Below are 24036 nucleotides of genomic sequence, written 5' to 3'. Positions count from 1 at the left end.
TAATTTCTTAATAACTCCTATAACATCATAATTTCCTTAGGTATAATTTTGCAAAGGCGGTTTCAAAAGCTCTTTGGGGTCATCAGTAATTTTTGAGAGTGTAAAAGGATTTTAACAACAAAAAGTTTGCGAACGACTGTCCTTGAGAAGCTCTCCATGGATGCGCATGAGTCTGTCCAATTGGAGTCCTGGTGTATTTCTACATTAGATACCACACAGCAGTGAACACACAATGAACAGGTCAACACGTGTCATTATAGAACTGCGCAAGAGAGCTAGTAGCAGGCGTTGTAAGTGTATTTATATAATGTTTACAACCATGGAAAACAACACTATATTTTGCTTATGGGTACCTGTGGTAAACACAACCCCAAATATTGCGGCCGAGGGGGACCTAGAGGGTCAAAGTGCGCCTCAGCATTTTCTCTCGCCCTGCACAAACCGCATTCCGCCTCGAGAACTACGCTTCCCGGCAGGCTGCGCGCCGCACGGTGCCGCACGGTACTGCACTTCACCCAGTCCTGCTTCTTTCTTCTGGCGCCGCCAGTGGCCCGCGGTGCGCATTCTAATCCGTTTCACACACGGTGCTGCTACCTCGTTTGCTTCGTGCATGCGTGCGCAGATGTGGGCCCCGCGGGAGCAGCTCCTGGGCTGGGCTACGGAAGGTGGATCGGGGCCGCGAGACCGCCTCCCCCATTCGGTGCTCCAGCCGCAGGCGCCGGACAGGCGTCGGCCGTATCTACCAGGGATGCGCTTGGGGTGCGAGCTGTGTGAGGCGTTGACTACCCCTACAGCGGCTCTTACTCCCCTGGGGGGCCAGGTTCCTCCCTAGGTGTCCCGTACAGTCTCCACGGTGCTCACTCCACGACTCTTCACCGGGCCTCCTGCACTTGTGCACTCCGGCAGTCACTGGCCATAAATGGCTGCTGAGCATTTGAGATGTGTAGAGAGCAACTGAAGAACAGCATTTTGTATTATTATATTATATCATATTTATTTTGAGACGGAGTCTCGCTCTGTCACCCAGGCTGGAGTGCAGTGGCGCGATCTCCGTTCACTGCAATCTCCGTCTCCCGGGTTCAAGCAGTTCTCTGCCTCAGCCTCCCGAGCAGCTGGGATTACAGGCGCCCTCCACCACGCCTGGCTAATTTTTGTATTTTTAGTAGAGACGGGGATTTCACCATGTTGGCCAGGCTGGTTTTGAACTCTAGACCTCGTGATCCGCCCACCTCGGCCTCCCAAAGTGCTGGGATTACAGGCGTGAGCCACCGCGCCCGGAGTATATTATATTTTTATATTTTTTGAGTCGGTCCGCAGTGCAGTGGCGGGATCTAGGCTCACTGCAGCCTCCGCTTTCCCAGACTCAAGTGATTCTCGTGCCTCAGCTTCCGGAGTAGCTGGGATTACAGGCGGCGCCTCACCACCCCGGCTTTTGTATTTTTAGTAGAGGGGATTTCGCCATATTTGCCAGGCTGGTCTCGAACTCCTGGCCTCAAGCAATCCACCCACCTTGGCCTCCCACAATGTTGGGATTACAGGTGTTAGCCATCTCACCCGGCCCAAAAGACTTTTTTTTTTTTTTTTTTTTTTTTGAGACAGTCTTGCTCTGTAGCCCAGGCTGGAGTGCAGTGGGCGATCTCCGCTCACTGCAACCTCTCCCTCCCAGGTTCCAGCGATTCTCCTGCCTCAGCCTCCCAAGTGGCTGGAATTACAGGCACACGCCACCACGGCCGGCTATTTTTTTGTATTTTTAGTAGAGACGGGGTTTCATCATGTTGGCCAGGCTGGTCTTGAACTCCTGACCCCAGATGATCCACCTGCCTCGGCCTCCCAAAGTGTTTGGATTACAGGTGTGAGCTACCACGCCCTGCCCCAAATGACTTTGTATGTAACAACAGGAACAGTCTAGAACAGGGCTGGGCAAACTTTTTTCTGTTTGGTTTTTTTAGAAACAGGGTCTCCCTATGTTGCCCAGGCTGGTCTCCAACTCCTAGGCTCAAGGGATCCTCCCGCCTCGGTCTCCCAAAGTGCTAGGATTACAGGTGTGAGCCACTGCACCTGGTCTTGCAAAAGTTTTCTTTTAAGGGCCGGGTGGTAAATGTTTCAGGCTTTGTAGGCCACACACGGTCTTTGTTACGACTAGTGGTCTGCTGTTGTGTGAAAGCAGCCAAAGACCATAGGTAAACGAATGAGCATTGCCGTGTTCCAATAAAACTTTCTTTATAGACATTGAAATTTGAATTTCGGCTGAGTGCAGTGGCTCATGCCTGTAATCCCAGCACTTTGGGAGGCCAAAGCAGGAGGATCCCTTGAGCCCAGGAGTTCAAGACCAGCCTGGTCAACATAGCAACACCCCATCTCTACTTTAAAAATAAAATAAAATAAAATAAGCTGGGTGTGGTCCCGTACACCTGTAATCCCAGCTACTCTGAGGCCGAGGCGCAAGAATTGCATGAACCTTGGAGGCAGAGGTTTCAGTGAGCCGAGATCGCATGACTGCACTCCAGCTTGGGTAACAGAATGAGACTCTGTCTAAAAAAAAAAAAAAGAAATTTGAATTTCATATATAATTTTCATTATTATGAAATATTCTGTTTCTGATTTTTTTTTCAGCCAGTTAAAAATGTAAAAACTGGCCCAGCGTGGTGGCTCACGCCTGTAATCCCAGCACTTTGGAAGGCTGAGGCTAGGATCACTTGAGCCCAGAAGTTTGAGACCAGCCTGGGCAACATAGTGAGACTTCATCTTTGTGTTAAAAATTTTTTTTCTTAAGTAAAGACTATTCTTAGCCTTTGGGTGGTATAACAACAGGTGGCAGGCTGGATTTGGCTTGTGTGTAGTTTGCCAAGCCATTGTTCAGCATGTAGCTGTTTGTCCTGTGTGGGAGCCCTTGTGCCTCCTTCCATCCACTCTTTGAGGGTGGTGGGCTTTGTCTCTGCCTACTGTGCCAAGACCAGTTCAATTGGATAGCAAAGCTAAAGAAAGTAAAGACAGTGGGCCGGGCGCGGTGACTCACATTTGTAATCACAGCACTTTGAGAGTCTGAGGTGGGTAGATCACCTGAGGTCAGGAGTTTGAGACCAGCCTGGCCAACATAGTGAACTTCTGTCTCTACTAAAAATACAAAAATAGCTGGGCTTGGTGGTGCGCGCTTGTACTCCCAGCTACTCAGAAGGCTGAGGCAGGAGGTGGAGGTTGCAGTGAGCTTAGATCGCGCCACTGTACTCTAGCCTGGGCACCAAGAGTGAAAGTCCATCTCAAAAAAAAAAAAAAGAAAGTAAAGACAGTAACACTAAGTTGAACTTTAGAAGGAGAATAACTTTTCCCTCTTGTCATGAGTGTCAAAGAAGATGTTTTGTGGTCACAGAGCTAGAAAGGTTCTTTGACTTGCCTAAGTGCTTCCCAGATGTGTCCAACATGGGCGGAGACACCTTCTCGTGAGGTCCTGGAGTGTGCCTGTCATTCAGTATCTGTTCCCTTCTTGGAGGACTTATTTGCCTCTCTGAAGGATTTGCCTGTGAGTGGTCTCATGCTGAGGAGAGGCACCTAAGGAGTCAGGGCAGAGTCAGGACTCAGGAGGTAGGATCCCTTAGTTCAGCTGTGTGAGGTTACTCTGTGTCCCTCATTTTTTTCCCACCTGCTCAGTAGGATCAGAACCACCTGTCCCTCTGGAAGGGCGAGGCTTAGATGGTCTTTTTGGCTGAAAAGACTGAGGCGCTGCCTCCTTGCCTTGTGTTTTGCTCGGATGTAGCCACTGGGAGTGGCCAAATAATGGTACTCAGTTTTTCTTCTAAAACTTTAGAACTTGAAATAGTAAGATTGCTTTGTTTTCCTCCTGAGTTTAGTCAGGAAAACAGTAACTTGCAAAATTACCCAAGACAGTTATCAAACAAGACTATAATTTTATATATATTTTTTAATTTTAAAATGCTGCTCCATTTACACAAAAATGTGCAGTTCTGGATAGATATATAGTGTAGGCACATATTATGGGGCCAGGATGATGGTTTTCTAGGGCATGCAAGAGGAGAAATTGTATATATGTCTTTATTAAATCACTTGACACATTCTCATCACTTAATACAAAAGCCAGAGTTGTTGTTGGGGTCTGTTTAGAGTGTTTTTCCAGGGGTGATGATTTCAGCAGGGATGATGTCATTATCACATTTAGGGCCTTTTTTTTTTCTTGCAAACCCAAGGACAAGGCTATCCTTAGCCTAATTCCCCACAGTAACTGCACTATTACTCTTTGGGGAGCTCAAAAATAGATGGGACTAATTATAAGCTTTCTTTTTTGCTTTGAGATGGAGTTTTTTACTCTTGTTGCTCAGGCTGGAGTGCAGTGGCACGATCTCGGCCGACTGTAACCTCTGCCTCCCAGGTTCAAGTGATTCTCCTGCCTCAGCCTCCCGAGTAGCTGGGATTACAGGCATGCGCCACCACACCTGGCTAATTTTTGCATTTTTAGTAGAGACAGGGTTTCACCATGTTGGCCAGGCTGGTCTTGAACTACTTACCGCCCACCTTGGCCTCCCGAAGTGCTGGGATTATGGGCTTGAGCCACTGCGCCCAGCCATTATAAGCTTATATGTATCTTTTCGGAGACAGGGTTTCCCCGGCTCTGTCACTGAGGCTGGAGTATAATGGTGTGATCTCTTACTTCATTGCAACCTTTGCCTCTGGGGCTCAAATGATCCTGCCACTTCAGCCTCCCAAGTAGCTAGCCTACAGGTGTGCACCACCACGCCTGGCTAATTTTTTTATTTTTTGTAGAGACGGGGTTCACCATTGCCCAGGTTGATCTCGAACTTCTGGGCTCAAGCAGTCAGCCCACCTTGGCCACCCAAAGTGCTGGGATTACAGGCATGAGGCACCGTGCAGAGCCTGGCCAGCTTCTATGTATCTTATAAACACGTATGCCTGGAATAAAGGGTGTCAAGGAGGAAGCTTCAGACTGCTGCTAAGACCCTCCTCGCCCTGAGAGGCACTCCCTTCCCCAGACTCTGTCCCTTCTACAAAGGCACAGGTCACAGGTTAGAAATATGACATCCCAATTCCTTTTCTGAACTTTCAGAATCAGTGACACCCAAGGATCAGAAAAACATTCTTCTTTCCCCTCAGCAAAGATACGGAAGGGAAGGCTGGGCGCGGTGGCTCACGCCTGTAATCCCAGCATTTGGGAGGCCGAGGCGGGCAGATCACCTGAGGTCAGGAGTTGGAGACCAGCCTGGCCAACATGGTGAAACCCTGTCTATACCAAAAATACGAAAATTAGCCGGGCATGGAGGCAGGCGCCTGTAATCCCAACTACTCGGGAGGCTGATGCAGGAGAATTGCTTGAACCCAGGAGGCGGAGGTTGCAGTGAGCCGAGATCGTGCCGTTGACCTCCAGCCTGGGTGACAGAGTGAGACTCCGTCTCAAAAAAAAAAAACAAAGATATGGCAGGGAAAGCTTGAGCTTCCCTCCAGAGATGTTAAAATTCCACAATAGGCCAGGCGTGGTGGCTCATGCCTATAATCCCAGCGCTTTGAGAGGCGAAGGTGGGCAGATCACTTAAGGTCAGGAAACCAGCCTAGCCAGCATGGTGAAACCCCATGTCTACAAAAAATACAAAAATTAGCTGGGCGTGGTGGTGCATGCCTGTAATCCCAGGGAAGTTGAGGTGGGAGGATCACTTGAGCCCAGGAGGTGGAGGTTGTAATGAGCAGAGATTGCGCCACTGCATTCCAGCCTGGGCAACAGTGAGACCCTATCTCAATCAATCAATCAATCAATCAGTTCCACAATAATTTGAAGAGGAATGAGAGTCTGACAAGCTGTGCTTTAGAAATGCTGTTGTAATGGTCTTTAATACTTTTTTCTCCTTTTACTAATGCTCTTTTGTAAAATAAGGAATAACATTTACAAGTTTTTAAAACAATATAATAATTATTATTTTTATTATTAGAGATGTTGGTCTCATTGTCGCCCAGGCTTGTCTTGAAGCCCTGGATTCAAGTGATCCTCCCACCTCAGCCTCCCAAACTGTTAGGATTATAGGCGTGAGCCACTGAAACCGGCCTGACACATTTTTAAAAAATACATTTTCATTAAATCACAGATTTCTGTTTCTGTGTTTAACATTTTCTTTTTTTTTTCTTGAGACAGAGTCTTGCTCTGTCGCCCAGGCTGGAGTGCAGTGGTGCGATCTTGGCTCACTGCAAGGTCTGCCCCCCGGGTTCATGCCATTCTCCTGCCTCAGCCTCCTGAGTAGCTGGGTTCATGCCATTCTCCTGCCTCAGCCTCCTAGTAGCTGGGACTACAGGTGCCCGCCACCATGCCCAGCTAATTTTTTGTATTTTCAGTAGAGACGGGGTTTCACCATGTTAGCCAGGATGGTCTCGATCTCCTGACCTTGTGATCGGCCTGCCTCGGCCTCCCAAAGTGCTGGGATTACAGGCGTGAGCCACCGCGCCCGGCCTAACATTTTCATAAACTATTTTCGAGATGGAGTTTTGCTGTTGCCCAGGCTGGAGTGCAGTGGCGTGATCTCTGCTCACTGCAACCTTCGCCCCCGGGTTCAAGCGATTCTCCTGCCACAGCCTCCTGAGTAGCTAGGATTATAGGCGGTGCACTACCACGCCTGGCTAATTTTTTTATTTTTAGTGGAGTTGGGGTTTCTTTGTCATGTTGGTCAGACTGGCCTCAAACTCCTGACCTCAAGTGATCTGCCTGCCTCGGCCTCCCAAAGTTCTGGGATTATAGGCGTGTGCCACTGTGCTCGGTCCATTTTCATAAATTAAAAAAAAAAACACGTGTAACTGGAGTCACATAACACATGGGGGGAAATGATGCCTTGTCTCAACAGTTTTGCTAATTTTTAGGGTAGAAACATGATCAGTGCTTAGAGTTTACCTTACTACATTTAATTAAGATCAGTGTTTCTGTAAAAACGTTATAGGGAAGTGGTGCAGAGCATAGAGAAGTTGACTCAAGCATAAGGCAGGAGGTGAGAGGAGCTCGGGGTCTGGATCAGCTGAGAAGGCTCAGGTGTCCACAGCCAAGGTTCAGAGGGCTCTTGGGGATCCTCATGATGGGCCTGGTAGGGCTGGCTTCTCAAGGCTGCTTCTTTCTTTCCCCAGCTCTGCCTGCCAAGGATTCTGCCTGGCCCTGGGAAGAGAAGCCTAGATATCTGGTGAGTTGGGCCCACCTTTCTCTTTTCTGAAATGCTGGCTCATTTCTCAGAGAATGGGCTCATCTCTCTTTCTTGGGAAGGGAGGAAGTGATTAACATTTAAGTGGTTTATGCCTTGTGTTAGCCATTGTTCTAGGCATATTATAATGGTTTTTGCATTTAGTCTTTCTATTTTTTGTGCTTATACAAAAATATGACCAAGTTTAATATTAATTCAGAGTATTCTAAAATATAATGGTAACTTTTTATAAAAACCTTGGGTTATTAAGATCCTAAAATGCACTATTAAAGTTCCCTACATCAACATTTGCACAAATAATTATAACACTTTAATAGTATCTAATAGTCTGATCTTGTACATTGGACCTCTTTTTCACATTTTATTTTAGAAAACAAAGATGCAAAAGTAGAAAAAGAGTTAATGAACTCTTCTGTATCCATCATCCCACTTCAGCAATTATCAACTCATGGCCAATTTTATTTCATCTCCATTCCCACTGGATTAAAGAAAATCCAAGGCATCATACCATTTAATCCATAAATATTTCAGTCCTGTGTTTAAATCATTAACAGCTGTAGGAGATGGGTGGTGACATCCCCATTTGAGAGATGAGATCATCTGGCTTAGAGGGATTACATGATTTATGCACAGGGACACGTGGATGGCCAAATGGTAGAGTCAGGAATGAAATCCAGATTTCTCTGATCTCAAACCATGAATTTTCTGTGATGCCTTCTTGACTGTTTTTTTCTCCTAGAAAACTACCCAATGATAAAAGAACACACTTTCCAACTCTACGAAATGAGGTTTTGTTTTGGATGAAGAGCCCCATAGAGTTCACCCCCTTGTTCTGATGTTGCATATCCCTCTCCCCCAACCCCTGTGATCTTTGCTATACCAGAAATTTAATTTATTGGTTTCTGGGCACAGGACTGTGTGAGATTCTGGGAGCTAGCCAAATACAGTTGTTAAATTCACTGTCCTTATTCTCAAAGATCCAAGATTCTTTAGGAAACGATGCATATAGACAGGAAATAATGACACTGGTAATAATTATGATGAAGACAGCTAAAACTGTAAAATAGTACAGGGAAAGACTAAGTGTTAGCCTGTAGCTGTTAAAACAATGCACAGCCACAAAGAATGGTCTTAGGTTTGGATTGATAATCAAATTCATGGTATGCAATGTACTTTAACCCTGCATTAAATTCGCGTAGCTTCATGAAGGGATAGAGTATAGGAGACATAGTAGCCACACCATTCTTCTCAGGAGGTTTTGTACCAGTCTCTGGGGCAGCTTCCAGGCCATAGGGGCCAAGCTTGATTGATACAGATGAGGGTGACTTGGGAGCAAATTACTTCATTATCAGGGAAGCAGCTGCCTTTATTTTCCCGTATTCCCTTCTCTGCCCCAACCTTTTTTTTTTTTTTGAGACAGAGACAAGACAGCTCTTGTCGCCCAGGCTGGAGTGCAATGGCGCGATCTTGGCTCACTGTAACCTCCACCTCCTGGGTTCAAGTGATTCTCCTGCCTCAGCCTCCTGAGTAGCTGGGATTATAGGCATGCATCACCACGCCCAGCTAATTTTTGTATTTTTAGTACAAACAGGGTTTCTACTAAAACGGGGTTTCACCATGTTAGCCAGGCTGGTCTCGAACTCCTGACCTTAGGTGATCTGCCCGCCTCGGCCTCCCAAAGTGCTGGGATTATAGGCATGAGCCACTGCCCCGGCCCATCTTACGTTTTCATGCGCTTCAGAGTAAGTTGCAGATCTCAATACATTTCACCTCTAAATATTTCAGCATGCATATTATTAAGTAGAATTCAATATCGTTTCTGATTTTTTTCTGAGGTAAAATGTACATACAGTGAAATGCACAAATTTTGAGTTTACCATTTGTGATTCAGCACTTCTAGTTTAGCACTTCTACAGCTATTTGTTAGGCATTCACATAGCTTCCTTTTGGATGTGTCTGTTCAAAGTTTTGACACATTTAAAACAATTTATGGTTGACATATAATGTTTGTACCTTTTTATGGGGTACAATGTGATGTTTTCACACATGTATACATTGTGTAATGATCAAATTGGGGTAATTAGCATATCCATCACCTTAAACATTTATCATTTCTTTGTGATGAGAACATTCAAAAGCCTCTTTTCTAGCTATTTTGAAATATACAATTCTGGCTGGGAACGGTGGCTCACGCCTGTAATGCCAGCACTTTGGGAGGCCGAGATGGGCGAATCACCTGAGGTCAGTAGTTCGAGACCAGCCTGGCCAACATGGTGAAAACTCTTCACTATTAAAAATACAAAAATTAGCTGGGCATGGTGGCGGGTGCCTGTAATCCCAGTTACTCAGGAGGCTGAGACAGGAGAATTACTTGAGCTTGGGAGGTGGAGGTTGCAGTGAGCTGAGATCGAGCCACTGCACTCCAGCCCAGGTGACAGAGCAAGACTCCATTTCAAAAAAAAAAAAAATACAATTTATTATTGTTAACTCTGAGCTTCCTACTTTGCAATAGAATGCCAGAACTTATTCATCCTATATAATGTAGTTCTGTATCTATTGACCAATCTCTCTCCTGCTTTCCTCTCCCCTCCCCCGTGCATCCTCTGGTAACTACTATTTTACTCTCTACTTTCTATTTTTTTTTTTTTAATTAAATAGAGACGGGTCTCACTATGTTGCCCAGGCTGGTCTCGAACTCCTGGACTCAAGCAGTCCTCCCCTCTTGGACTCTCAAAGTGCTGGGATTACATGTGTGAGCCATTGCACTTGGCCTACTCTCTGCTTCTTTGAGAACAACTTTTTTTTTTCTTTTTTTGAGACAGAATCTCCCTCTGTTGTCCACGCTGGAGTACAGTGATACGATCTTGGCTCACTGCAATCTCCGTCTCCTGGGTTCAAGTGATCTCCTGCTTCAGCCTCCTGAGAAGCTGGGATTACAGGCGTGCAACACCACACCTGGCTAATTTTTGTATTTTTAGTAGAGACTTGGTTTCATCGTGTTGGCCAGGCTGGTCTCGAACTCCTGACCTCAGGTGATCCGCCCGCCTCAGCCTCCCGAAGTGCTGGGATTACAGGCATGAGCCACCATACCTGGCCCATCTTTTGTCATATATTTGTTTTGTGAATATTTTGTTCTAGCCTGGAGCCTGCCTATTCATTTTCTTAATGTCTTTTGATGAGCAGGAGTTTTAAAATTTTGATGAAGTTTGTTAAAACTATAAAATGGTTTTTTAAATATGAAATTTTTGTATTTTTAGTGGAGACGGGGTTTCACCATGTTGGCCAGGCTGGTCTCAAGCTCCTGACCTCAAGATAACCTCCCACCTCGGCCTCCCAAAGTGCTGGGATTGCAGGTGTGAGCCACCGTGCCCGGCCTAGATCAATTTCTTATGGAGCTAGATTCTCCAAGACCACCAGTTCCATTCTCCCTGTGAATCTTAATGGTGACTTGATGAATATGAATTTATTGGTTGATTTAGGGACCAGTGACTTTTGAGGATGTGGCTGTGCTTTTCACTGAGGCAGAGTGGAAGAGACTGAGCCTTGAGCAGAGGAACCTATACAAAGAAGTGATGCTGGAAAATCTCAGCACGCACCTGTAGTTCCAGCTACTCGGGAGGCTGAGACAGGAGAATCACTTGAACTTGGGAGGCGGAGGTTGCAGTGAGCTGAGATCACACCACTGCACTCTAGCCTGGGCGACAGAGCAAGACTCCGTCTCAAAAAAAAAAAAATTAGCTGGGTGTGGTGATGCGTACCTGTAATCCCAGCTACTTGGGAAGCTGAGGCAGGAGAATCACTTGAACCTGGGAGGCAGAGGTTGCAGTGAGCTGAGATTGCACCAATGTACTCCAGCCTGGGCAACAGAGTGAAACTCCATCTCAAAAAAAAAAAAAAAAAAACTGTTTAATTTAAAATCACCTTTAAGTTGAGGTGATTTTTAGTTTTTTTTGGTGTGGTATGAGATAGGGATTGGCGTTCTTTATTTTTAAATTTGGGCGTTCAGTTCTTCCAACACTGTCTTTTTGAAAAGACTTTCCTTCCTTCATGAATTCCTTTGATACTTTTGTTAAAAATCAATTGTGGGGCCAGGCACAGTGGCTCATATCTGTAGTCCTAGCACTCTGGGAGGTCAAGGCAGGTGGATTGCTTGAGCCCAGGAATTCGAGACCAGCCTGGGCAACATGGCGAAACCTCATCTTTACAAAAAGTACAAAAAATTAGCTGGAGTTGTTCGCCTGTAGTCCCAGCTATGTGGGAGGCTGAGGTAGGAGGATCTCTTGAGCGTGGGAGGTTGAGGCTGCAGTGAGCCATGTTCACACCACTGCACTCCAGCCTGGGTGATGGAGTGAGACCCTGTCTCAAAAAAAAGAAAAATAAATTGTGGGTCTGTTTTCTGGGTGCTCTGTTCTGCTCCATTGAACTCTTCTCACATTTGTATTGTGCTCCTCACTAATGTAGTAGCTTTATGGTAAGTCTTAAAATCAGGTAGTGTAAGTCCTTAAATTTTATTATTATTATTATTATTATTATTATTTTTGAGACAGAGTCTTGCTCTGTCTCCCAGGCTAAAGTGCAGTGGCGTAATCTTGGCTCACTGCAACCTCCGCCTCCTGAGTTCAAGCGATTCTCCTGCCTCAGCCTCCCTAGTAGCTGGGACTACAGGCACGTGCTGCCACGCATGGCTAATTTTTTGTATTTTTAGTAGAGACAGGGTTTCACCGTGTTAGCCAGGATGGTCTCGATCTCCTGACCTCGTGATCCACCCACCTCGGCCTCCCAAAGTGCTGGGATTACAGGCATGAGCCACCACGCCCAGCTGTCTTTTGCATTTTTATATAAATATTGAAATCTATCAATTTGAAATTGAAAGTCTTATCAATTTGTACAATGGGATTTTGATTGAATTGCTTTGAATTTTTATATTAGTTGGAGGGAGAATAATATCTTTTTTTTTTTTTTTTTTTTTGAGACAGAGTCTCGCTGTCTCCCAGGCTGGAGTGCAGTGGTGGGATCTCGAATCACTGCAGGCTCCACCCCCTGGGGTTCACGCCATTCTCTTGCCTCAGCCTCCCGAGTGGCTGGGACTACAGGCGACCGCCACCTCGCCCGGCTAATTTTTTGTATTTTTAGTAGAGATGGGGTTTCACCGTGTTAGCCAGGATGGTCTCGATCTCCTGACCTCATGATCCGCCCGCCTCCCAAAGTGCTGGGATTACAGGCGTGAGCCATCGCGCCCGGCCATGAGAATAATATCTTAACATTACTGAGTTTTCTGGTCCATCAGCACAGTATCTCTCCATTTATTTAGACCATTTTTTCCTCATTTATGTAGATCTTTATCTTAATAATCTGGGCATTTTTTATTTTTATTTTTTGAGACAGAAGATCCCTCTGTTTCCCAGGCTGGAGTGCAGTGGTGCAATCTCAGCTCACTGCGGCCTCTACTTCCTAGGTTCAAGTGATTCTCTTGCCTCAGCCTCCTGAGTAGCTGGGATTACAGGCGTGCACCACTACACATAGCTATTTTTTGTATTTTTAGTAGATGGACTTTTGCCACGTTGGCCAGGCTGGTCCCAAATTCCTGACCTCAAGTGATCCACCTGCCTTGGCTTCCCAAAGTGCTTCGACTACAGGTGTGGGCCACCATGCCCGGCCATCACCGTTTAGTATTAATGAACCAATAATAATGGTGGTTATTAACTAAACTCTAACTTTATTCAGATTTCTTTAGTTTTAATGACCATTTTCTGTTCCAAGATCCCATCCGGGTTATCATATTACACTTAGTTGTCATGTCTCCAAGGAAGTACTAGTCATATATATATATATATATTTTTTTTTTTTTTTTTTTTTTTTTTTGAGATGGAGTCTTGCTCTGTCGCCCAGGCTGGAGTGCAGTGGCACGATCTAGGCTCACTGTAAGCTCTGCCTCCTGGGTCCACGCCATTCTCCTAGCTCAGCCTCCCAAGTAGCTGGGACTACAGGCACCTGCCACCACGCCCGGCTAATTTTTTTTTGTATTTTTAGTAGAGACGGGGTTTCACCATGTTGGCCAGGATGGTCTCAATCTCCTGACCTCGTGAGCCAGCCACCTTGGCCTCCCAAAGTGCTGGGATTACAGGCGTGAGCCACCATGCCTAGTCAGATATTTTGTAGATTGTCCCTTACTTGGGATTTGTTTGATGTTTTCCTCAAGTGAGAGGATTGCTTGGGCCCAGGAGTTCAAGACTAATCTGAACAACACAGCAAGAACCCATCTCTATAAAAAATTAAGAAATTTGCTGGGATTGGTGGCATGTACCTGTAGTCCTAGCTACTTGGGAGGCTGCCGTGGGAGGATCACTTGAGTTCAGGAGGTTAAGGCTACATTGAGCTATGATTATGCCACTGTACTCCAGCCTGGGTGACAGAGCAAGACCTTATCTCTTAAAAAACAAACAAAACAAGCTGGGCGCAGTGGCTCATGCCTGTAATCCCAGCTACTTGGGAGGCTGAGGCAGGAGAATTGCTTGAACCCAGGAAGTGGAGGTTGCGGTGAGCCAAGATCGTGCCATTGCACTCCAGCCTGGGCAACGAGTGAAACTCTGTCTCAAAAAAAAAAAAACTAAACAAAAAATCAGTTGATGTTTGTGTCAGTCATTTCTGGACTCTATTCTGTTCCACTGATCTATTTGCCTTTGTTTTTGCCCATACCACACTGTCTTGATAAAGGTAACTTTATAATAAGTCTTGGAATTGGGTAATATGAATCCTTCAATTTTATTCTTCAGTATTTTGTTTGCTATTCCAGGTCTTTTGTCTTTCCATGTAAACTCCACAATCAGTTTCTTGATAGGTACAAAATAGCTTGCTGAGTTTTTGACTGGGTTTGCATTGAATCTATACATTGAGATCAGAAGAGCTGATACCATAATACTGAGTCTAACTGTCCATGAACATAGACTGTCTCACCATTTGTTTAGATCATCTTGGATTTCTTTCGTCAGTGTTTGTAGTTTTTCACATATAGACTATGTACATGTTTTGTTAGAGTTGAACCTAAGTATTTAATTTTTTTGGTGCTCTGTGTGTATGTGTGTGTGTAAAATTTAAAATTCTAATTGTTCATTGCCGGTATATAGGAAAGCAGTTGACATATAGGAAAGCAGATGATCTTATATCCTGCAACCTTTCTATGCTTGCTTATTCGTTCCAAGATTTTTTTTTTTTATTTCTTTTTGTAGATTCTCTGGAATTTCCTATGTAGACAGTCATGTCATCTGTGAACAAAGACAGCTTTACTTCTTTTCAAATATGTGTACATTTTCTTTTTCTTGTCTCATTGCAATAGCTAGGACTTTCAGAACAATGTTGAACAGGAGTGGTGAGAGAAAACATCCTTGCTTTGTTTCCAGTTATCTAGGAAAAACATCTAGTTTCTCTCTATAAAGTAGGATATTTGTTGTAGGTTTTTTGTAGATGTTCTTTGTCAATTGAGGAAGTTCTGCTGTATTTCTAGTCTGCTGAGAGCTATTACTTTTTATTTTTTATTTTATTTTTTAAGACAGTCTCACTCTATCTGTCAGGCTGGAGTGCAGCAGTGCCATCTTGGTGCATTGCAACTTCCGCCTCTTGGGTTCAAGTGATTCTTGTGCCTCAGCCTCCCAAGTAGCTGGGATTACAGGTTTGTGCCACCACGCCCAGCTAATTTTTGTATTTTTAGTGGAGACGGGGTTTCACCATGTTGGCCAGGCTGGTCTCAAGCTCCTGACCTCAAGTGATCTGCCTACCTTGGCCTCCCAAAGTGCTGATATTACAGGCGTGAGCCACCATGCCTGGCCGAGAGTTTTTACTTTTTTTTTTTTTTGAGACAAAGTTTCGCTCTCTCTCCAGGCTGGAGTGCAGTGGTGCGATCTTGGCTCACCGCAACCTCCGCCTCCCGGGTTCAAGTGATTCTCCTGCCTCAGCCTCCCGAGTAGCCGGTATTACAGGTGCCCACCACCATGCCTGGCTAGCTTTTATATTTTCAGTAGAGACATGGTTTTGCCACATTGGCTGGTCTCGAACTTGTAACCTCAGGTGATCTGCCTGCCTTAGCCCCCCAAAGTGCTGTGATTATAGGCGAGAGCCACCGTGCCTGGCCAGAGACAGGGTCTTGCCATGTTGCCCAGGCTGGTCTCAAACTCCTGGGCTCAAGCAATCCTCCTGCCTTGACCTCCCAAACTGTTGGGATTACAGGCACGAGCCACCACGCCTGGCAGCTGAGAATTTTTATAATCACTAGGTGTTGGGTTTTGTATTTTCTGTATCAAATGATATGATCATATGATTTTGTTTCTTTAGCCTGTTAACATGGTGGATTACAATGATTGATTTTCTTTTCTTTTTTTTCAAGCCCACGAGCCTAGTTTATGACATTCCATTGAGCAAAACTCCTGTCCCCAGCACTGAGTATGGCCCAAGCCCCACAGCAGTTGCCAAGGGACCCAACTGCCTGCCCTGCCTGCCTCTAGCTCCCAGCATTGCTACTGGGGAGGCCAAGGGTACTGAAGTTTGTCCCACTGTCCCCTGTCCATACATGTCAGAGGGGTCAGGCCGTCATGGTGGGGTGGGGCAGGAGTATAGTTGTGGCCCAGGGCTTGTGAGTAGGCCTCCTACTCCACAGTGCAGGTGCAGGAGGAACTCTGGAAGCTCTGCTCTCTGTCAGTGATACAGCTTCCAAGGTGTTCTTGAGTAGCAGACATTGTCCCTCAGGAGGGGTGACCCCAAGGCCATGAACGCCCTGTTCCAGGGGAGGCCTTTTTTGTAGATGGGCATGAGGGTGTGGGGACCCCAGTGGGTCAGGTACTAGTTGAGTTGGGGTTTGCCCTTTGGAACAACTCCTTCAGGAAGCTGAGGCCTGTGATTTGGTAACAGACCTGCTCTGTAGGCCATCTTCACACACTCCTCGATCTTGCAGTGCTCTTCCCGTCATAGGCCTGTGATCTTTCGGGGCAGCATGCCTCCATGAGGCTGGATGAACTGGCTAAGCAGCAAAAGATCATCATAGTTTTACTTGTGGTTCAGGTTCCAATGGCAGATGGGGCACTGGCCAGAGGGGTTAGGAGGATTTGGACTCTTCTTGGGAGTCGCTGTGATACAGCCTTCAATTATAGTTGTCTTTCCTTCTTGGATCTCCACCACGTCCCTGAACCTGCGAGCTGGAAGCTGAGATCAGCTGGTCACTGCTGGGCCTGCTAGGAGCCCACAGGGAAGCTGCCCACAGCCAGACACCAGAGCCTCAAAGGCCGCCATCTTGAAAAACCGACTCTGACCTCCACAATGATTGATTTTCAAATGTTGAACCAGCTTTGCAGAACTATAATAAACCCAAGTGTGGTGTGTAATTCTTCTTGGACATTTCTGGATTTGATTTTCTTATATTTTGGGAGGGAGTATTGTATCTCTGTGAGATATATTGATTTGTAGTTTTAATTTCTAATGTCTTTATCTAGATTTGCTGTTAGGGTAATGCTGGATTCATAGGATGGGTTAGGAAATGTTCCCTCTGCTTCTATGTTCTGGAAGAGGTGGGGGTCTTCTATAGTAAAAAGGTTTTGTTTTTGTTTTTATTTTGTTTTTTGTTTTGAGACAGAGTCTTGCTCTGTCTCCCAGGCTGGAGTGCAGTGGCATGACCTTGGCTCACTGCAACCCCTGCCTCCTGGGTTCAAGTGATTCTCCTGCCTCAGCCTCCCGAGTAGCTGGAATTACAGGCGTGCGCCACCACACCCAGCTAATTTTTGCATTTTTAGTAGAGACAGAGTTTCACCATGTTGGCCAGGCTGGTCTCGAACTCCTGACCTCAGGTGATCTGCCTGCCTCAGCCTCCCAGAGTGCTAGGATTACAGACATGAGCCACTGAGAAAAGTTTTAATTTTGGTGAAGTCTGGTTTATTATTTTTTCTTTTATGGATTGTGGTTTTGGTGTCATGTCTAAGAACTCTTTGCCAAGCACTAGGTCCCAATATAGATCTTCTCCTGTATTTTTTCTAATATTTTTATATTTAAATTCGTGATTCATTTTGAATTTTTTTTTTAATAAAGTGTGAGGTTTTAGGTTGAGGTTAATTTTTTTGTCTGTGAATATCCAGTTGGTCCAGTGCCATTTGTTGCTAAGTCTATTCTTCATTGAATTACTTTTACAAAAATCCAATTTGGGGTATTTGTGTTGATCTCTTTCTGGGTTTTTGGTTCTTTTCTATTGATCTGTGTATCTATTCTTCCATAGATACCCTGTCTCAAGTATTGCAGTGATCAAATAGTAAGTTTAATATCAGGTAGAGTGATCCCTCTTACTTTGTTCTTCTAGTTTCTTTGCCTTATCATATATATTAGGATAAGTTGTCTATATCTACAAAAAAATCTGGTTGGGATTTTGATGGGAATTGTGTTAAATCTATAGATCATTCTGGGGAAGATTGACATCTTTACTATGTTGAGCCTTCCAACCCATGAACGTGCTTTGTCTCCCCATTTATCTAGATCTTCGATTTTTTTTTCCATTGGCATTTTGTAGTTTTCAGTGTACAGATGTTACACTTGTTTTGTTGGATTTATGTTAGGCACCTCTTTTTTGCAGGAGTGATTGTAAATGGTATGTTTTTAATTTCAGTTCCCACATGGTCGTTGCTAATCTATAGGAATACGATGGATTTTTATGTGTTCATCTTGTATCAGTACTCCTGGACTCACTTATTAGTTAATATGATCATTTTTATAGATTCCTTTGTGTTTCCTACATAGAAAACCATGTCCTTGGCAAATAGGGGTAATTTTATTTCTTCCTTACCAGTCTCTATGCTTTTTACTTCCTCTTCTTGCCTTGTACTGGACAGAATGTTTGATTACTTTTTGAGAACCAAAAATTATTTACTTATTTTAAAAATCAGTTTTCACCTAAATATAAAACATTCTATTGCTTAGTTATAGCAAATTGTAATAGCAAGTGTTTACTGTATGTCAGGCATTGATGTCAGTGCTTTATCTTTATTAAGACAGTAGGTGTCATTGTCAAGCCCATTTTATAGATGTGGAAACTAAGACACAGAGAGGTTATGTATGTTTCCAAAGGTCATGTATTGTATAAGTGGCAAAGCTGGAATTTGGACTTGTGTGGTCTGACTCCGTAGATTGGGCTCCTACTACATCCACTGTGCAAAAAGCCTAGCTTCCATTGTAGCTGAGCCTGTAGTTTTATGTTTCAGTGGAAGAACTAGAGGGGGAAGAGGAGTCAAGAGAGAAATGGAGAGGATATTGGAACATGAGAGACACAAGGCTTGAACAAGAGAAATTATGAGACCTGCGGTATAAAAAGAAAAGGGGAAAGATCACTGAGAATATGAGAACCAGGATGTGCCTGAAGCAGCAGGTCATGGAAAGCATGTAAGGGACAGCAGCCCACACCACTGCCTGCTCAGGCCTTGGCTGCCTGATCCTGGGTCCTAGCCTGCTGTCTAGACTTTTTGTCCTCCCTCCTACACTGTGCCACGTGGCCTGACTGCCTGGGCTGCTGGCTATAGATGTGACATCCCTCCCAAAACTTCTCACACACTCAAGGATTTCAGCATCTACACCTAGTTTCCTACTCTTAGCTCAGCGTCATTATTATTCTCTACTGCTTCTGCACTTCTGTGCTGGGTTTTATTAAATCTCTTTTATAGTCCAGCTCTCAGGGGAGGATGCTAGGAAGCTCTGGCTTGGTAGCCTTGCAGTGTGTTTCCTTCAGCCCCTACTGTCATCTTTGATTTGATAGAAGCTTAATTAGTTTAGCTTTAGAACCTGGAATATACATTACCAACTCCTAGAGTGCCAAGGACCACTTGGAAGGTGGACAAGAAGATTGATGTATACCTGAGAATAGAAGGAAGAAGCTGAGTCAGAGAAGAGGTACTCAGGGTGATCAGAGGCAGCTGGGAATGTTCCCCAAAGTCTGCACAGTGAAGTTAAAAATCTAAAGCAAGTCCGAGGCAGGCAGATCACTTGAGGTCAGGAATTGGAGACTAGCCTGGCCAACATGGTGAAACCCCATCTCTACTAAAAACAAAATACAAAAAAAATTAGCCAGGTGTGGTGGTATGCACCTGTGGTCCCAGCTACTTGGGAGGCTGAGGCAGGAGAATTGCGTGAACCTGGTAGTCAGGGGCTGCAGTGAGCCGAGATCACGCCACTGCAGTTCAGCCTGGGCAAGTTAGGAGTGTCATGGAATACCCATAGGCTGAAGCAGTTTGTCACTGAGCAAATAATGCTTGAATTCAGTAGAAGTAAGTTAATTGGTGACTCCCTTGGTATCTGAGGGCAACGCCACCTTTCAAGTGTAACTAAAGATAAAACACCACTGAATACTCATTTAGAAGATAAGAGACTTGAAGATGAAAAAGCATACGGTGTATGTTTTTTTGAGACAGGGTCTCACTCTGATCACCCAGGCTGGAGTGCAATAGTGCGATCTCAGCTCACTGCAGCCCTGACCTCCTGGGATCAGGCAATCCTCCTACCTTAGCCTCCTGGGTAGCTGGAACTACAGGTGTACACCACCATACTTGGCTAATTTTTGTTTATTTTTCATAGAGACAGGGTCTCACTGTGTTGCTCAGGCTAGTCTTGAACTCCTGGGCTCAAGCAATCCTCTCACATCAGCCTCCCAAGTAGATCCATTTTTTTTTTTTTTGAGGCGGAGTCTCACTCTGTCACCCACGCTGGAGTGCAATGGAGGGATCTTGGTTTACTGCCACCTCTGCCTCTCGGGTTCAAGTGATTCTCCTGCCTCAGCCTCCCGAGTAGCTGGTACTACAGGCGTGTGCCACCACGCCCAGCTAATTTTTGTATTTTTAGTGGAGACAGCATTTCACCATATTGGCCAGTCTGGTCTCAAACTCCTGACCTCAAGATAACCTCCCACCTCGGCTTCCCAAAGTGCTGGGATTGCAGGTGTGAGCCACCATGCCTGGCCTAGATCAATTTCTTATGTAGCTAGATTCTCCAAGACCACCAGTTCCATTCTCCCTGTGAATCTTAATGGTGACTTGATGAATATGAATTTATTGGTTGATTTAGGGACCAGTGACTTTTGAGGATGTGGCTGTGCTTTTCAATGAGGCAGAGTGGAAGAGACTTAGCCTTGAGCAGAGGAACCTATACAAAGAAGTGATGCTGGAAAATCTCAGGAATCTGGTCTCGTTGGGTAAGGACATGTTCTTTTCCTTCATTTTTCCATTCAAGTATTTACTGACCATATTCAGTGTGCCAGCCAATGTTTTAATCTCTTAGAACATATCAGTGAATAGAATAATAAAGCATTTCTTCTCTCATGGAGCTTATATTCTAGTATAGGTAGACTGACAATATACAATAGGCAGCATATATAGGTAAATTATATATGTCAAAGGATAATAAGTGCTACATAGCTAAAAAAAATGTATGTATAAGACATATATAAATATAAGTAGAGTAGATTAAGGGAGATCTGAAGTGCTGGGTGTGGAGGCAACTGGCTGAACTTTTAAATTGCGTGATCAAGGTAGGCCTCTATGAGGAAGTACATTTGAGCAAAGGCTTGAAGGAGGTGAGGAGGTTGGATATGTGGGTCAGGTGGGAAACTGCTCCAGACAAGGGGAAAGCAGTGCCAAGGCCCTGGAGGCAGGAGCATATCTAGCCCTTTGGAGGAAAAGCAAGGAGGCCAAGGTGGTCGGAGTACAGAGAACAAGGAGGAGAATAGTAAGAGATGCCTTCTATGACCTAGAAGTTGGAAATGTTTAACGTTTAAGGTATAAATCTGTTAGTTTGATGTTTTATAGATTACTGGATATCATACATCATGTTTTTATTCACTTATTTAAATACTAAAACTGATTACTAGGTTAGCAAATACAAAATTATTCCAGATATTCCTGAGTTCTTGATGAAAGTCAGATTTTCAAAGTTCCTCACATTTCTCTCAGCATCTTTCTCAAGGTTTGTCTTCATCTGGCATAGCTATGAATTAAATAGTTCTGATTTGTTCTCTTTATCTCTGCTTAGACCTATTTTGCACTGCTTTAATCTAATTCGAATTGGCCTCATTTCAATCCTAGTTGCCTATTTCTGTTTCAGTGTAGATTCATCCATTTAAGTTAGCTTTCAATTGGCCAATCTGATTTGGTCTTGTTTCATCTGGTCTTGTTACTCTCTATCTTTATGCTCATACATTTTGTTGATTCTGAAGAATATGTTAAAATTGCCTTAAAATAATCTGATTCAAATTAATCTTGACCCTGAAACTTTGGATCTCACTGGATCCATTTCAGGTGTTAAACTGTTTTCATCCTTGATCCATCTTTCCCTTTCTCTCTACATCACTTTTTCTCTTATTGCTGAATTATTTAAAGCAAATCTCAAATATCATGACATACCACTCCTTCATATCACAGTGCAACTCCAATAAATAAGGACATTTTATTTTATTTATTTTTTTTGAGATGGAGTTTCATTCCTGTTGCCCAAGCTGGAGTGCAGTGGTGCGATCTTGGCTCACTGCAACCTTTACCTTCTGGGTTCAAGCGATTCTCCTGCCTCAGCCTCCCGAGTAGCTGGGATTACAGGCACGCACCACCACAGCCAGCTAATTTTTTGTATTTTTAGTAAAAACGGGGTTTCACCATGTTAGCCAGTCTGGTCTTGAACTCCTGACCTCAGGTGATCTGCCCACCTCGGCCTCCCAAAGTGCTGGGATTACAGGCATGAGCCACTGCACCCGGCTTCACATTTTCTTATATAACTACAGTATCATGATCAGAATTCAAAGTTATCAGTAGTGCTTCAGTATCATCCAACACCTAGTCCATGTTCAAATTTACCTGATCATCTCAAAAAAGTTTTTTTGCAAATTTGAATCGGGATTCTGATGAGATCCACACATTCCATCTTCTAAAAACTTCTCTTAATTTATATCAATTCCTTCTCTCTCTCCTTGTTTTTTTCTTCCCTGTAGCCCACGGATCTGTTTGTAATGTTCTGAATCTAGAATATAAACCTATTTTAGATAATATCATAATTTTTGCATGGTAGGTTGTAAATCAAGAGAAAATAGTTTTGAGCTTTACCAAGAGGTGTTCACCAATATGAAAAAAAATACATCACTCATGGCAGTGCTGCTTGTGGTGTTTGAGTAACCGCTTGCATAGCACACTTAGGTCTGTCACCACTAGAACATACATAGTCATCAATAAGGCACATCCATGTGTGTCTGCATTTGTAGCTATCATGTCCACAATGATCTTCCTGTAAGCACTTGATTGCTCTGGTATGTCTCATAATATAGCCCTGTCAAGAGATTACATATTGAAATGAATATTTTTATTGTAAATTACTTTCTTTTTTTCTTTTTTTTTGAGACGGAGTTTTGCTCTTGATGCCCAGGCTGGAGTGCAATGGTGCAATCTCGGCTCACTGCAACCTCTGCCTCCCTGGTTCAAGCAATTCTCCTGCCTCAGCCTCCCGAGTAACTGGGATTACAGGCACGTGCCGCCACGCCCGGCAAATTTTTTTTGTTTTTAGTGGAGACAGGGTTTCATCATGTTGGTCAGGCTGGTCTCAAACTACTGACCTCAGATGATCTGCCTGCCTCAGCCTCCCAAAGTGTTGGGATTATAGGCGTGAGCCGCCACGCCTGGTTCCTTTCTTTTTTATGTTTCGGATAGGGCATTACATCATTAAAACATTCTGCAGTTGGGTGCGGTGGCTCATGTCTGTAATCCCAGCACTTTGGGAGGCCAAGGCGGGTGGATCACGAGGTCAGGAGTTCAAGACAAGCCTGGCCAACATGGTGTAACCTCGCCTCTACTAAAAATACAAAACAAAAACAAAAACAAAAAAACAGCCAGACATGGTGATGTGCACCTGTAATCCCAGCTATGCAGGAGGCTGAGGGAGGAGAATCACTTGAACTCGGGAAGCGGAAGTTGCAGTGAGCTGAGATTGCGCCACTGCACTCCAACCTGGGCAACAGAGCAAGACTCCATCTTGGAGAGAAAAAAACACAAAACATGAGTACATTTAATTAAATATGAATTTTGTTTCAGGACAGTAAGTGAGATGTTATGAAATATAGGTTATAAAAAGGAGGCTTTTGTTCTGACAGTATTAGAGAACATCTTCTGCCTAACCCTCTAGTCCTTTTTTAATTAACTTGGCTCCTATCACTCATTTACTCAAAAGTATATATTGACTATTAAACGCTGGGTCTAGTTCTGCATTCTTAGAATATACCAGTGATATGTATGGGAGAAGGGTGCTGTAGACATAGAAACCAGCCAGTGTACATCATCAGGAGGGGAGGAGAGTGTGGCTCAGATGGAGCAAATGAAGACTGGAGTCAAAGAAGCAGTAGGTGGAACCCAGTGGGCCCTCTAAGCAGCTTGGCTTTTACTCTGAACATTATGGACTTTCTTTTTTTTAAGTTGAAGGGTCTTGTTTAGTAGAAATGTAGAATAAAGAAGGAAGAGGCCAGGCACGGTGGCTCATACTTGTAATCCCAGCACACTGGGAGGCCGAGGTGGGCGGATCATGAGGTCAGGAGTTCGAGACTAGCATGACCAACATGGTGAAACCCTGTCCCTACTAAAAATACAAAAATTAGCTGGGTGAGGTGGCACGTGCCTGTAATCCCAGCTACTCAGGAGGCTGAGGCAGGAGAATCGCTTGAACTTGGGAGGCGGAAGTTGCAATGAGTCGAGATTGCACCACTGCACTCCAGCCTGGGTGACAGAGCAAGACTCTGTCTAAAAAAAAAATTAAAAGGCCAGGCGTGGTGGCTCACACCTGTAATCCTTGCTCTTTGGGAGGCTGA

General features: G+C 44.5%; 1 protein-coding gene and 1 pseudogene across 1 annotated transcript in view; one reads left to right on the top strand and one right to left on the bottom strand.

Annotated features, from left to right (window-relative positions):
- Positions 1 to 319: 319 nt before the first annotated feature.
- The window catches only part of ZNF589 (zinc finger protein 589), a 30139-nt gene continuing 6422 nt past the window's right edge, over positions 320 to 24036 (top strand). Inside the window, exons 1-3 of the mRNA XM_054551154.2 lie at positions 320 to 665; positions 7123 to 7175; positions 20268 to 20394. Coding sequence (XP_054407129.2) covers positions 320 to 665; positions 7123 to 7175; positions 20268 to 20394 — 526 coding nt within the window. The remainder of the gene's footprint in view (positions 666 to 7122; positions 7176 to 20267; positions 20395 to 24036) is intronic.
- Positions 15879 to 16469, bottom strand: LOC100458027 (large ribosomal subunit protein mL66-like; annotated as a pseudogene).

Source organism: Pongo abelii, chromosome 2 (assembly GCF_028885655.2).
Source record: "Pongo abelii isolate AG06213 chromosome 2, NHGRI_mPonAbe1-v2.0_pri, whole genome shotgun sequence".
Lineage (NCBI taxonomy): Eukaryota > Metazoa > Chordata > Mammalia > Primates > Hominidae > Pongo > Pongo abelii.
Note: the sequence above shows the minus strand (reverse complement) of the source record. Positions and strands in the feature narration are given on the sequence as shown.